This window comes from Alosa pseudoharengus, unplaced genomic scaffold, assembly GCF_046254945.1.
Source record: "Alosa pseudoharengus isolate Yale_2024_CS ecotype anadromous, Long Island Sound unplaced genomic scaffold, YU_APseudo_1.1 YU_APseudo_1.1_scf_5, whole genome shotgun sequence".
Classification (NCBI taxonomy): domain Eukaryota; kingdom Metazoa; phylum Chordata; class Actinopteri; order Clupeiformes; family Clupeidae; genus Alosa; species Alosa pseudoharengus.
Window position 1 is genome coordinate 337,384 of NW_027468837.1, and position 13,829 is coordinate 351,212.

Consider the following 13,829-nt stretch of genomic DNA (forward strand, 5'->3'; position numbering starts at 1 on the left):
AGTAAATCGCCAACAACATTGTTTTCTGCAGAAGCCTACCCTAGGCTACAGATAAATTCTGAACAGTTATTTCTCTCCTGGCTCAATTATCAAAAAGGTGCTTTCTCTTCGTCCTCCGCAAATGAAGCAGGTAGTTCCGTACAGAGACGTTAGAATAAATTAGCGTTTGCGATTGACAACGTTGTGATAAGTAGGCTATAACACTAACTTTGCAAAGTTGTGTAGGCTACACCGCGCCAGTTGTAGTCTGCATGAACAGTTCTTGCACAAGACACTGTTTTTATTTGCGTAGGGGAGGTGCGGGCTGAAGCCAACCTGTTTGAGGGAGAGCGTGCAAGGAGAGAATGCGTGCGCTGTCCTGCGTATATCTCTACTAGGGCTGTCACTTTTGTGAAAAAATCCTGTTCGATTTTTGAGACATAAGTGTTCATTGAATCGATTGTAAAATCGATTTTTTATGTCTAAAGACGTTTCCATTTTCAACGCCAAATATCCACAATCCAATCCACAAACAACTAACAGGCATTAGGACGAACGTAAAGAGGGCGCTTGTAGACGCAAGCCAGCAATATTTCTGATGATTTATTGGCGTGAAGTTTCGTGCACAATGACAAACAGAAGTGCAACATTCTCGAAAACCAGTTAGCCGAGTGGACTGCCATTACATCAGTGACATGACTGCAGGCTTCAACGTAGCTGTGTCTGTGTTTATTATTAGAAATGTCAAACAAATTTAGCCTATGTAGAACTCGATTGCACAGTTTGCGTAGCCTACCGCTTTGTTCTTCTCCATAGTTTGATATACCAAAAATCCGAAGTACTTCCACATCGAATTCCTCAAGTTATTAGGGCCTATCACTCGTCTCTCTACATGTCGCACAGGTTGATCGCGTTGTCCTCCATTTTTTGGCAAAACACGAGCAGCACAGCAGCTGATTGAAACAGCTGTTCCCGGTGCGTAAACTTGGTGGGAATTTTCTTTTTAGCTTTCGCAATGCTTACTGCACTTCGGAATTCTTTTATATTCTTGTTTGTGAATTCTGTTACATCTATCTTTTTTATTTGTTTATTTCGTTTAAAATGAATAGTGTAAATATTTGGTTAAAATCGATTCCCTATTTTAGTTTTCGAAACTTGTGTTGTTTGGTCCAATCGATTGTGCAATCGATTTTCGAACGTAAAGTGACAGCCCTAATCTCTACAATGAAATAATGTGTCTAGGGTAATCTATATTTTCAATAAGCAATCACTGCATGCCTATGGAAACAATAAGTCAATATATTAGAGATATCAAGAGTAACGCAGAAATGGACGTTACAGTTATTCAGTAACTGTAACGAATTACTGAAATTTGTAATGCGTTACCCCCAACACTGACAATAATGTAGACAGCAAATTAAGATATTTTTTCGTTTTGTGGAGCGGCACCGGTAGGCTATCAAAAGCAGATTAAGGGTAGGCCTTATGCCATACCCAAGTAGCCTAAATCGAGGTAATTTTTAATTATGTATGATTTATTTTGTTATTGAATTCGTAGGCTGGAATTCCTCTCGGCAACAATTATGTTTAAAGGTAGCCTCCTGCTTTTTCAGAAGGGGCGGCAGGCAGGCTACTGACAGAGCGATGTACTAAAGTTTCACGCAGCTTCACGCCGCTAATGCGCGACTGAAGTGGTCATTTCAAAGTAATGCCCACTGTATACACGCAAGACTGCCAACTGCTCAACTAGGCCCCCTCAAAGAGCCAGTTAAACTGATTGCACCTGTATCAACTAGGCCAACTCTCTCTGTGTCTCTCCATTCTACAAGGATATAAGACACATTCCATCCAACTTTCTATCCATTCATCCTCTTCAAACCATTCACTCATCCACCTATTAAACTATCTATCAACATCCATTAAACAATCTGCCTATCAACATCCATTGAACTTTCTTCAACTTTCTCAATTTCAATTTATTTGTAAGGGACAGTGTACAATTAAAACATAAATGTGACCATTTGATGCATTGCACCAGATTTAGCCTGTAGTCCCACAGAAAGCACAAATACAATATACCAGCACAAATACAAATACAACATTTTAAAAAACAAAACATCGCTCAATAAGTAAAAAAAAAAAAAAAAAAACACACACACACCCTATCAACCCCATTGGAGAGAAGAGTGAAGCTAAAAGTTATGAGGAGTGATTAACTAACATTGTGCGTGCATTTTAAGTAATTTTTTAGATTAGTTTCTATCAAAATCTATTACACAGGCCTGATAGCGTTCCGGCGCCACTCCGGATTTCCGGCGTACCGACGTGTCTTCGGAAAAAAAAAAATCAGGTTCCCATGCACGTGATCTCACGTGCAAATTTCTTTTGTGTTTCACTACGAATGTGTTTCCCACACTGGCAATGCGAAACATAGCCAAAGTCATAGAGTGCAACTTCATGAAGCCAGGGAAAGACACCAAACTTATACTCGATAAAGGTATAAAGAATAAATGGTGCTGGTCTTGGGTAGAGGAGGTGGGTAGAGACGAAAAGCCCTTTGGGAGCTGGTGTCAAAAACTCCGGCAACCAGGAGCATGTTTCTGCACTTTGTGCGCAAGGAAAATATTATATGGAACTAGAAGGAAAAAAGTGCTGCCACGGCATGAGTTAGACCCTAGCCATCAAGCAGCTGTCTGAGCAATTCAACACACCTCACGTCGGTGGCTGTTTACTCAGCCGCTCCTCCGCTCAAATTGGCGTCAGGTCGCTCCGCTCAATTTCGCTCCCTTCTTCACTTAAAAATCATCCCGCTCCAGTGGAATCGCTCCACGCTCGCTCCAGTTTAAAAGAGGGAGAAATAAATACAAGCCGAATTGTCACCTTAAACAGAAACTAAGAGCAACGCCAAACTCATAGAACATTTATTTTAAAATGCAACACCGATCATCAACGAACAATCTTGGCAACGTCAATACACATAAGCATAAAACTAAAGGAATCAGTGGGATTAATTGCCTAAAGAATACAGGCTTAGCATCCAAGTTTTACTTTCAGCCTTCTACTTCATATGAAGCATATTCAAATTGCTCACGTTTTTTTGCTCTCCGTAGCACTTTAATGTTTCCGCAAAATGTGTCTTCTTAGATTCCAAAATGAATCTTTACTCACTGAAACAGTGTCACCACATGGTCTACATTGTATCTAGTTGTTTTGTACACTTGTATGACATCAGTTTCCTTTCTAAAATATTTAGCAAACTCCATCCCCATCAATGAACTTACAGACCAATATCTTTGAAATTTAACAGTCTTGGTTTTATTAGGAAGACATGAATTCTGGCTGGATTTGGGCATGCCTCAGACTCATGGTGTGAGCGCTATCGGAGTGAAATTGGAGCGGAACAGAGCGGCCGCTCCGGGCTCCAACAAAATTCCATCCGCTCCTCTCACTAGCTCTGATCTGTTGTTTACAATCGCTCATCCACTCGTCACTTTGTGTCAGAAATTAGCGGAGGATAAACTCGCCCTTACGCATCTGTCTGTCTCAAGGCATGTGGGCTATCTTATTACACACGGCATCTCGCCAGAATTTGAAAGAAATCTGTCCGACAAACTTAAGAATAACATGTTAAAATAAATGGTGCATATTTTGCAGAAAAATTAATGTCTCCTTGTTCATGCCCTTTAGTCAATGGTTAGGCTACTACTAATCAATTCCTAGTTTACTTTTGAGTATTATAATTGCCACCCACTGAACTTTCTTGGTATGGCTGTAGTATTTGTAGTCTCAGTATGCTATACAAGCAATAAGTATGCAGTATGCAGGTAGTTAAAAGCAGGGATGGATTAATGAACAGACCTACCAGGCCCAGGGTCCCAGGAGCTCTGATGCTGTACACAAATATGCTACTGTACTATAGGCTTGTATTGGGTTTGTTCATCTCATGACTGAATGATGTGCATTTATATCCACAAACGTCACCAGAATCTATCATCTAAGGCAGTGGTTTTCAAAGTGGGGGCCGGGGCCCCCTGGGGGGCCGCGAGGTGGTGCCAGAGAGGCCTCAGCAAGTTGAATGGAAAAATAAAAGCAACAAATAAATACATTTGAAAAATACAATGCCATTATAATAATTTGTCGCATATCTGAACATTATATTTTCCATGATAATAACTGGGAATAATAGTAGAGTGATAGCTCTCATATAGCAGAGAGCCCCAAATGCAATTTTTACACACTGTAGCCTATGCTCCATCGCGAAGTGCTTGTGGCTAAAATAATTATTAGGATTAGCTTAATGTATTTTTACATTTGCCGTAGTATTGTCGATGGGTTTAGTAACACATCAAGGGGGTCCATGTCCAGAACATAGTGGTATTTGGGGGGCCTTGTCGTGGGGATCCCCTGATCTAAGGGACTTAGGGACTATTTATCAAAATCATCTCCCAGGGGAGCACACCCCTTGACCCCGCTTGACAATTATGTTGATCAGGGCATATCTTGGTTTAGGGGATTTTTTTCTACTATCACCCCTGCATTACACTATCTACATTCAACTTTTAAACTATATATTCTGTCTCAGGCTTTAAGTATACAATCTGTTTCTCTTAAGACTACAGATCCTGATCAACTAGTTCCTCTGCCCACAACTGTTTCAAAATAAATGTCCTCACTACAATAATTCACTATTAAATAATATAACTATTTAAACTAACTATTTAACTGTTCAGCCATTCCAACTGTCAGTTGCCATCAACTATGACTCCCACCAACTGTAGCTAAGTAACATGGTTAGCATAGTTAATATTGGTAGCATAATTGCTAGTAGACATTAGTTAAGTAAGCTAAGTAACATGGTTAAAATAGCTAACATTGTTAGCATTGCTACCATAGTTATCATTGTTAACATAACTGCTAGCAACTATTAGCTAAGTTAGCTAAGTAACATGGTCAACATATTTAGCATTGCTAACATTGTTATCACAACAGCTAGCACACATTATCTAAGTTACCTCCTTTAACACTATTTTACATCATATGTTTTGCATTTTCATGCACTGGTAATTCCTTGGAATTGCATTTCTAGTTTATTTTATTATTTTTATTAAAGAGGAGAGGTCTGTCTGCCTCTCCACCACTTCCACTACCTCCTATAACAATGTTTGTGTACTGACTGTCCACTGGCCCACTGTTTACTGCTTACACTCTTCACCCTGTTTACTGGGTATATTAGCCCATATACACAACCCCTCCCTCCTTACCCCAGCCTGGACTGAGGCCAAACTTAATTTTTGACCAATGACTGTAACCTTACTTCAAACGTCTAATATTGACTGTTGATTTGTGTCTCTCCTACTTTCTACTAAACTTTATCCCATATGCACTGCTATCCTTGCACTGCTAGTTTTTATACTACTATGTCTACGTTATTCTCTTATATTGTCCATATTTATTGCTAAGGTCTCTAGACTTTATCTTTGCACTGTTGGACTTATTTACACTATCACCATGACACACACTCTCATAGAGCACCTTACATTCCCCATTCCCTATCAGTCCCTACCCTGTCACTGCAAGCGTCTCATGCTTAGCCCTTAGTACATTCATGTGGATTTTTGATTTAGTGTCTTTTAGGGTTAATGTCCATATTATTTATTTTGATTTGTTATTATATCATTGTGTTTATGTTGTAAGTGTATGTTGTGTGTGATACCTTTAAGTTACTGGGACCTTGAATTTCCCCTTGGGGATCAATAAAGTATAATAAAGTATATTCTTTGGCTAATGCGCTATGTACAGCACTTTGGTCAATGCGAGCTGTGTTTAAATGTGCTCTAAAAATAAACTTGATTTACTTACTTAATTAACAAAGCCCTGAGGCAGAGAATTTGCCTCAATCATTTTTCTAATCAATTTATTCGAGTTACTCGAGTAATCGTTTCAGCCCTAATACAATGTAATGTTTCTGTGTAACTAATGACTGTGTGAGATTACATATTAGAGTGGTTTGTTAAGGCACTGTTTCTCTACAATATTTAGGATTTGATGAAGGCAGGATCAAGGGTTCAGTCAGACAGCATAGTTGCACATTGTACCCACCAAATACAATATTAAGTGATTAAATAAGCAAATAAACACCTTTTTTAACCTTTCCACTTCTCTTTCCATCAGTGAATGTTGTTGATTTATGTGGCCAAACTATCCATGGGGATGGGTTGATCATCAACTCCCACCAGGAGTCTAAGAAATACTACTTTGTCACCATGGGAACAGACTGCCAATTGACCATACAAGCCAACATGCTGCAAGACAGGGTACTGTTCCATTTCCGCTTCTTCCTGGTTTACAGCCTTCTACGGGTGGCCCCCCTTAGCCCTTCACCCTTTTTCCCAGAGTCTGCCAGTAAACCCTCACTTTCTCGCCCTGCCTGGCCTGACCAGCATGTGGAGTCAACTTCTAAGGATGGCCAGGAGGACCCCTGCTATGCCGGCTCTTACATACAGTTCTATGATGGCCCTAATATGAACTCACCCCCCATAGGGCTCCCACTTTGTGGAAAAAGTCTACCACGACCTGTAATTTCCACAGGAAATTACCTGACTTTGAGACTGGTTACGAGGGGCACACAGCCCAGGGTTGATTTTGTTGGAGACTTCACTTCTTTCAGATTGGGTGAGCTATATGGCTGTATTTATTTTTAGGACATTTGAATTGTTAAATCACAATGTCTTTGCATTACAATATACTTATTACACAACATTTTTGAAAATGATCTCACAAAAAATGTTTTAACTTTGCAGGTTCCAACCAATCAGAATGTGGTAATGTACTTTACTTTAGCTGTTGGAATGGGAAGTGCATTCCAATGAGTTTGGTTTGTGATGACGACAAAGACATTGACAACTGTGGAGACGGCAGTGATTTAAGAAGTCATCATGAGGCTAAATGCACAAGTCAGTAACAATTTTAATTTACAACAGCGCTTCCTGGACTCAAAAGTTTGGTTAAGTTAGAGGTGCTCTTTGGATAGGAAACTAAATGCCAAGAATCAAAGAAACTTGGCTTAACTCCCAGAAGAAGGCATGTAGCCGAAACGCTTTGGAGTTTTTTAGAAGGTTTACTTGACCAAGCCATGATAATAAAGGCTTTTTAACTTTTTCAATGGAGAGTGCCTTGGAATTTTAATTGACAATTGGCTCACTGCCAAAAAAAAGGTGGGCGCTGTGTAAAATGTAAATAAAAACAGAAGGCAACAATTTACATATCATATTTACCCTATTAAGACAAAATCCCTGTGCACTGGCTGTTTTTGGATCCCAGGTGCTGGCGATACACAGGGATATCAGTTTACCCTATGTTTCATTGACAATAGGTCAAAACAGAAATGTTATTGTTTTATTTATTTATTTTTAAATAAATCTTATGAATTTGAATTTGAGACATGTTAACCATTGCTTCCCTCCTTCATTTAACAACATTCTGTAAATGTTTGGAAACTGGGGAGACCAGTTGCTGCAGCTGAGAATGAAATTATTTTTAAATAGCAAGGTTTATAATGAGCAGCCTTCAGGAAGGGATGGGGGGCCTGTCCCTTCTGGAATTTCAGCCTATGTATTTATTAGTATATATACCCAGAGGTGTAAAAAAATCTGGCTTCAGAAAGTAAAATTGATGTCACAATTAAGCTCTCCCACCACAGCGGCCTCCCTTGCAACGTGAACTGCATTTACTGTATATAGCGCTTTTTTCAACTTCTGTAAGCACCCAAAGCGCTTTACATTGTCATGCCTTACATTCACCTATTCACACACCCATTCACACACCCACTCACACACAAATGGTGGAGGCTGCCATGCAAGGCCCCAACCTGCTCACTGGGGTTAAGTGTCTTCCTCAAGGACACTTCGACAGGTTCAGGAGGAGTTGGGCTCGAACCAGCAACCTTCCAGTTGCTGGATGATGACTCTACCTCCTGAGCCACTGCTGCCCACAGTATTGTGGCAAGCCCCATCTGCTACTGTAATTACTGAGCGAGTGTGTCTACAAACACACATCAAAAGGCGAATCTCACTTTTGTTACAAATAGGCAAGGCAATTTATCACTAAATTAAAACTATGCATAGAAACATTTGCATTTTCCTTCTTGCTCAACCATAGTAAGCAGTTCTAATAACTTATGTGTTTCCAAAACACAATCCTGCTACTGGGGGATCCATATTTGTTTTCTGAGCTGATCTTATGAACACACTTTTTTGAAGGTTGGGATTTTTAAAATTGGTGCCTCCGAGCTTGTGATCATCATGAAGGCAGTATTAACATGTGGCAGGACCTTTACTTTCTGAAGCCGGACTAAAACACCTCTGTTTTATACCTCATGCCCTCATACCCACTTCCTGCTCTGTTTCCAAGGTCATCAGGCTGTGAAACTGTCTCCACAGTTTACCCTTCCAACTTCAACTATCCTCACAAAGAATTGTGGCACACCTGAAATCCCCATGAACACCAACACAGTTGCAGGTGAGTGGCTCAGCTACTCTATTACAAATAAAAGCCTTTTAGGTAAACCCTATTTTTTGTTTATAGACACACATGTTCACTCAGTAATTACAGTAGCAGATGGGGCTTGCCACAATACTGTTCTCTCTCTCTAGCTGGTTTTTGTATCTTCTATGGAGTGCAACTTCTAGCAATTTGCACGTGATTTTGATGTGACGTTTATGGTCCTAGTAGCCTGTATCATTGATGTATACAGTTTTGAAAATGCTCAACACGACATGCCAACAATAAATGTTGAATACCTCCACAACCACAAGGACCATATACATAAACAATGTATCAAATGAAAGCACTCATGGGCTGTCTGCAGAAGTGTCGGAATGGACATTTATTGTACAGTGTAAGAGACAACAGAACTAGAAAATGAAAAAAACAATATCCGCCTAAAGAGAACCAGTTGTCAAAGTGAATATCAGCTTGGAAACATAACATAGTATCCCAAAACCTCTTTCAACCAGTACCCCTATCTATGGGAATGAGTCAAGCCAAGTTTAAAGCTTGTAGGGAGAGAGTGCAATGCTGCACATGTTACCACAAGGACCATATACATAAAAAAGGTATCAAATGAAAGCTAACACTCATGGGCTGTCTGCAGAAGTGTCGGAATGGACATTTATTGTACTGTGTAAGAGACAACAGAACTAGAACATGAAAAAAACAATATCCGCCTAAAGAGAACCAGTTGTCAAAGTGAATATCAGCTTGGAAACATAACATAGTATCCCAAAACCTCTTTCAACCAATACCCCTATCTATGGGAATGAGTCAAGCCAAAGCTTGTAGGGAGAGATAGTGCAATGCTGCACATGTTATAATTCTTTAATGTCAAGGCGGAAATGTAGATGTTGGTCTATGGGTCTACTGTATTTGACTTCATTAACTCATTAAATGCCAAGCTGTTTTCAGGAGCTTTGTCCTAGAGCAGGGGTGAGCAAACTGCGGCCCGCGGGCCGGATCCGGCCCGCCAAGCACTTTCATACGCCCGCCGAGCACTTTCATGGCCCGCCAGGCCAATTTTCGAAACCCAATGTGGCCCTTGAGCCAAAAAGTTTATAAGTATATAGTATAAGTATATATACTCTTTTGATCCCGTGAGGGAAATTTGGTCTCTGCATTTAACCCAGCCGCGGCCCACTGGTCGGGGCTCGAACCGGCAACCCTCCGGTTACAAGTCCAGAGTGCTAACCAGTGGGCCACGGCTGCCCCACAAGTTTGCCCACCCCTGTCCTAGAGTGCCAGCAATCTAGACCATTGTTGATGATATTTGTACAGCCACAGCATATTCTGTGTTATAGCTATGAACACATACAATGGCTCGATTAAAAGGTGAGACTTTAAGCTCTCGGTGGGTGCAAACCGTGTATTTCTACACGCCTCTGTTCCTGAGAAATCCCAAGCTAAACAGTGGCTAGTTTTCATCAAAATCGCTGTTTTTTTTCTAAAAATGGAGATATAACGTCTTTCATGAAATATGAAGTGTTGCCTGTTACTTACTTGTGTAAACTTTCCGAGAAGTGATCAGCGAGACCTGGCGAGACTGCCACCTAGTGATAGACCCACGAAAATGGCCTGGTTTTGACCTGACGTGCATGCGTCACTGATTTGACCCAAAGCAGAAACCGAGTTATGATAAAATGTCCAGATAAAATGTCCAGATTGTGCGTTTTCATGAGTTTTTGATCATCATATATTTCATTTCCATTCATCACAGAGTTCCCAAAATCACATATAAGGTGTGTTAGAGTGTCTAGTTTCGTAATTTAAAAAAAAAGCTAAAAACGTAATATTACGTTTTTGGCACTCAATGAGTTAATGTACCAGGTTGTAACACAAATATTTTTAATTGACATATCACTATAGTTATTAATTCCATCCTAACATAATTGCTCTCTCACTTCTTTAGGGTTAGGGGTTAGTAACTAGTTAGTAGTAATAACTATAGTAATAGTCGTATGGCAAAGGTATGTTTTTCCTCATCCAAGCAGTGACACTCAGGTAGGCAGCAAACAGAAGGCACCAAGGGACCATGTTCATGTGCTCAGTCTGAGTCCTGGTCAGGGACACAAAAGAAGAGTTTACTGTTTTGATAATGAATACCTTCCCAATACAAAACATGCATGCATCCAAGGGCACAATATAAATCTAATCCACAAAACAGGAAAAACAATACCATACCAAATAATCTGAAACAATATAGTTGCATATAATGTGACAAAACTCAATAATAATGATATGAGTACCTGAGTATTCTTGCACCAAACTGTACAGGCACACCCACATGCCCCACTACAAAATAATCATTTTTTTTGACATCGACACTGCCTGGTACTGCACTGACTTCCACTTTCCTTGCATCCACATATCGTCAGCTCCAAGCACCTGGCCTGTACAGGTTCTTTGGTTAAAAGCTGGGAGACAAGCATTCCATCCTTCCAACCACAACTGGTTGGTGAGGGCAACTGTGGATGGGTGACTAGTGACTGTTTCCAAACCTTTGTTTGATAGTGGGCCCTTGTGAGGTGCAGAGACAAGGCATCCTTAGTTGGTGGTAAAGTATCAACATTGGCTTTCACTTTCCAAAACAGGACACAGCGATCATCATGGATTGAAGTGCTGGTCATTTTTGGATTATACAGTTTGCAGACAAACTGTTCTGCTGAGGATAGAATAGCTGGACTTAGTACTTCATCCTCACCAAAGTTGTGGAGAAGATGAAGGCACAACCTCATGATGCCACAACCAAAGGGTAATAGAGGCTCATCATTCAGTGCAGAGACACAGATGTACTGTTGTTGCATCTTGTGTTTGCAACCTGCTGAGCCCAGAAATTTGGATGAAAGCAGGAACTGCCAAGAAACCACGCTACATTAAAGTGCATTATATTAAAATGTCAAATGAGATTCTGGGTGGTCTGTTGGCATTTCATGCCATTCCTGGATGTGACACTACCAGTCAGTTCACTGGAATAGGAAAAAGGGCGGCGTGGAAATGTGGACGGTGTTCTATCTTTGAGGTGTAAAAGTGGAAAATGTTGTTTGACCTATTACATTTGCCAAAATTGGACTCTCAATCAAAACGAGTGATAAACATAGGAAAACAAGTGCCTGATCCTAAGGGACTATTTCATCATTCTTCAGACTGCAGACGGATTACGACTTTCCCTAATCAGAAGCCATGGATGAACAGTGAGGTCAGACTCCTGCTGAAGGCACGAGACATCGCATTCAGATCAGGTGATGCTCAAGCCTATAGCTCATCCAGGGCCAATCTGAAAAGGGGCATCAAAAAGAACAACTCTGACACCCGACGCATGTGGCAAGGCATCCAGGCCATCACAGATGACAAAACTACTAACTCCACACCCCCCCCCACACCCCCACCCCACCCCACCCCCGTCACGACACCTCCTTGCCTGATGAGCTGAACCACTTCTATGGCCGCTTTGATAGGGACAATAAGGAGGTGGCCATCAACGCTGTGGTATCTGCAGATCACCAGCCGCTCACACTCTCCACCACCGATGTGTGTGCGGCACTGAGCAGGACTAATGCACGTAAGGCTGCTGATCCTGATGGTATCCCTGGACGCGTACTCAGGGCCTGTGCAGTGCAGCTGACATCGTTAATCTGTCACTAGCCCAGGCAGCCCCGCGTGCTTTAAAACCACCTTCATGGTGCCAGTGCCAAAACACTCCACTGCAACAAGCCTTCCGTCCAGTTGCACTCACCCCCATCATCCTGAAGTCCTTTGAGAGGCTGGTCCTGGCCCACCTCAATAACTGCTTACCACCCTCACTGGACCCCTTCCAATTCGCCTACCGGCAGAACAGGAGCACAGAGAATGCCATCTCTATGGCACTTCACTCTGCCCTGTCCCACCTTGATAATAGCAACACCTATGTAAGAATTCTGTTCATTGACTTCAGCTCTGCATTCAACACCATCATCCCCTCCAAACTGATCACCAAACTCAGTGAACTGGGCATCAATACCTCCCTCTGTAACTGGATTCTGGACTTCCTAACCAATAGACCTCAGTCTGTTAGATAACCAGACCCGAATCAGCAGGTTCAGAGGAAGCTTCTTTCCTGCGGCTGTCACCCTACTGAACTCTAGGTCTGCATCCCGGTGACATCCAACAAACTAACAATGGTACTACCACACTGCACATAGCACATAGTATGGTTCATACTGAATAACCATATTTATTCAGTTTTTATATATTCTGTTAATGCACTGCATCTATATTGTTCTTACGACTACTATAATGGTACTGCCATTACATTGCACATATCTGTACACATGTTGTTCATATATTGTTCATACTACATCTATATGTATTCTGCTCTTATAAGGTAACTGCTAATACCCTGCACATACAGTATTTATATTTTATTTATACTACTCTAAACCACCTTCTGTAAACCAACTGTATACACCTTGTTCCAAATTATTATGCAAATTGGATTTAAGTGTCATAAACATTTATTTTTTTGTTTTTCAATTAAATTCATGGATGGTATTGTGTCTCAGGGCTCTTTGGATCATTGAAATCAATCTCAGTCTTAATAGGGTTGAGGTCAGGGGAAGATGGGGGCTACACCATGAGTTTCTCTCCTTTTATGCCCATAGCAGCCAATGACCCAGAGTACGGTGTACATATTAGGACATCCTCAGCTGTCAGACTCAGGTGTCAGACATCAGATGAAAAGGCATCACGTCTCAGGAAAACCGCTGTCAAGTTTACGGAATTACACAGTCATGTCTCAGACATCAGATGAAAAGGAGTCAGGTCTCAGGAAAAGCGGAGTCAGACGAAAAGTTCTCAGATGAAAAGTTATCAGAGTCAGGTTTCAGACATCAGATGAAAAAGAGTCAGGTCTCAGGAAAAGCGGAGTCAGACAAAAAGTTCTCAGATGAAAAGTTATCAGAGTCAGGTCTCAGGAAAAGCGGAGTCAGACAAAAAGTTCTCAGATGAAAAGTTATCAGAGTCAGGTCTCAGAAAAAGGGGAGTCAGACAAAAAGTTCTCAGATGAAAAGTTATCAGAGTCAGGTCTCAGAAAAATGAGAGTCAGACAAAGAGTTCTCAGATGAAAAGTTCTCAGACTCTTTCTCAGATTTCTGTTAACTGGTACAACAAGCAAACTTATTTGTGATATAATAGGCTACGAAATAGTTGTTTTCTGAAAGCTAGTTCACTCGTGTGTAGGCTAAAATAAACCCACGTTGCCATGGATACTACAAACAAACTCGGCTATAGAATCATACATCACATGAACTTGAGCAGTGCTCAAA

The 13,829-nt window shown here is 41.0% G+C and overlaps 1 protein-coding gene across 1 annotated transcript in view; it reads left to right on the top strand.

Moving 5' to 3' along the window:
* Positions 1-2,400: 2,400 nt before the first annotated feature.
* Positions 2,401-13,829, top strand: part of ldlrad2 (low density lipoprotein receptor class A domain containing 2) — a 34,904-nt gene continuing 23,475 nt past the window's right edge. Inside the window, exons 1-4 of the mRNA XM_076268599.1 lie at positions 2,401-2,476; positions 6,151-6,651; positions 6,780-6,932; positions 8,389-8,496. Coding sequence (XP_076124714.1) covers positions 2,401-2,476; positions 6,151-6,651; positions 6,780-6,932; positions 8,389-8,496 — 838 coding nt within the window. The remainder of the gene's footprint in view (positions 2,477-6,150; positions 6,652-6,779; positions 6,933-8,388; positions 8,497-13,829) is intronic.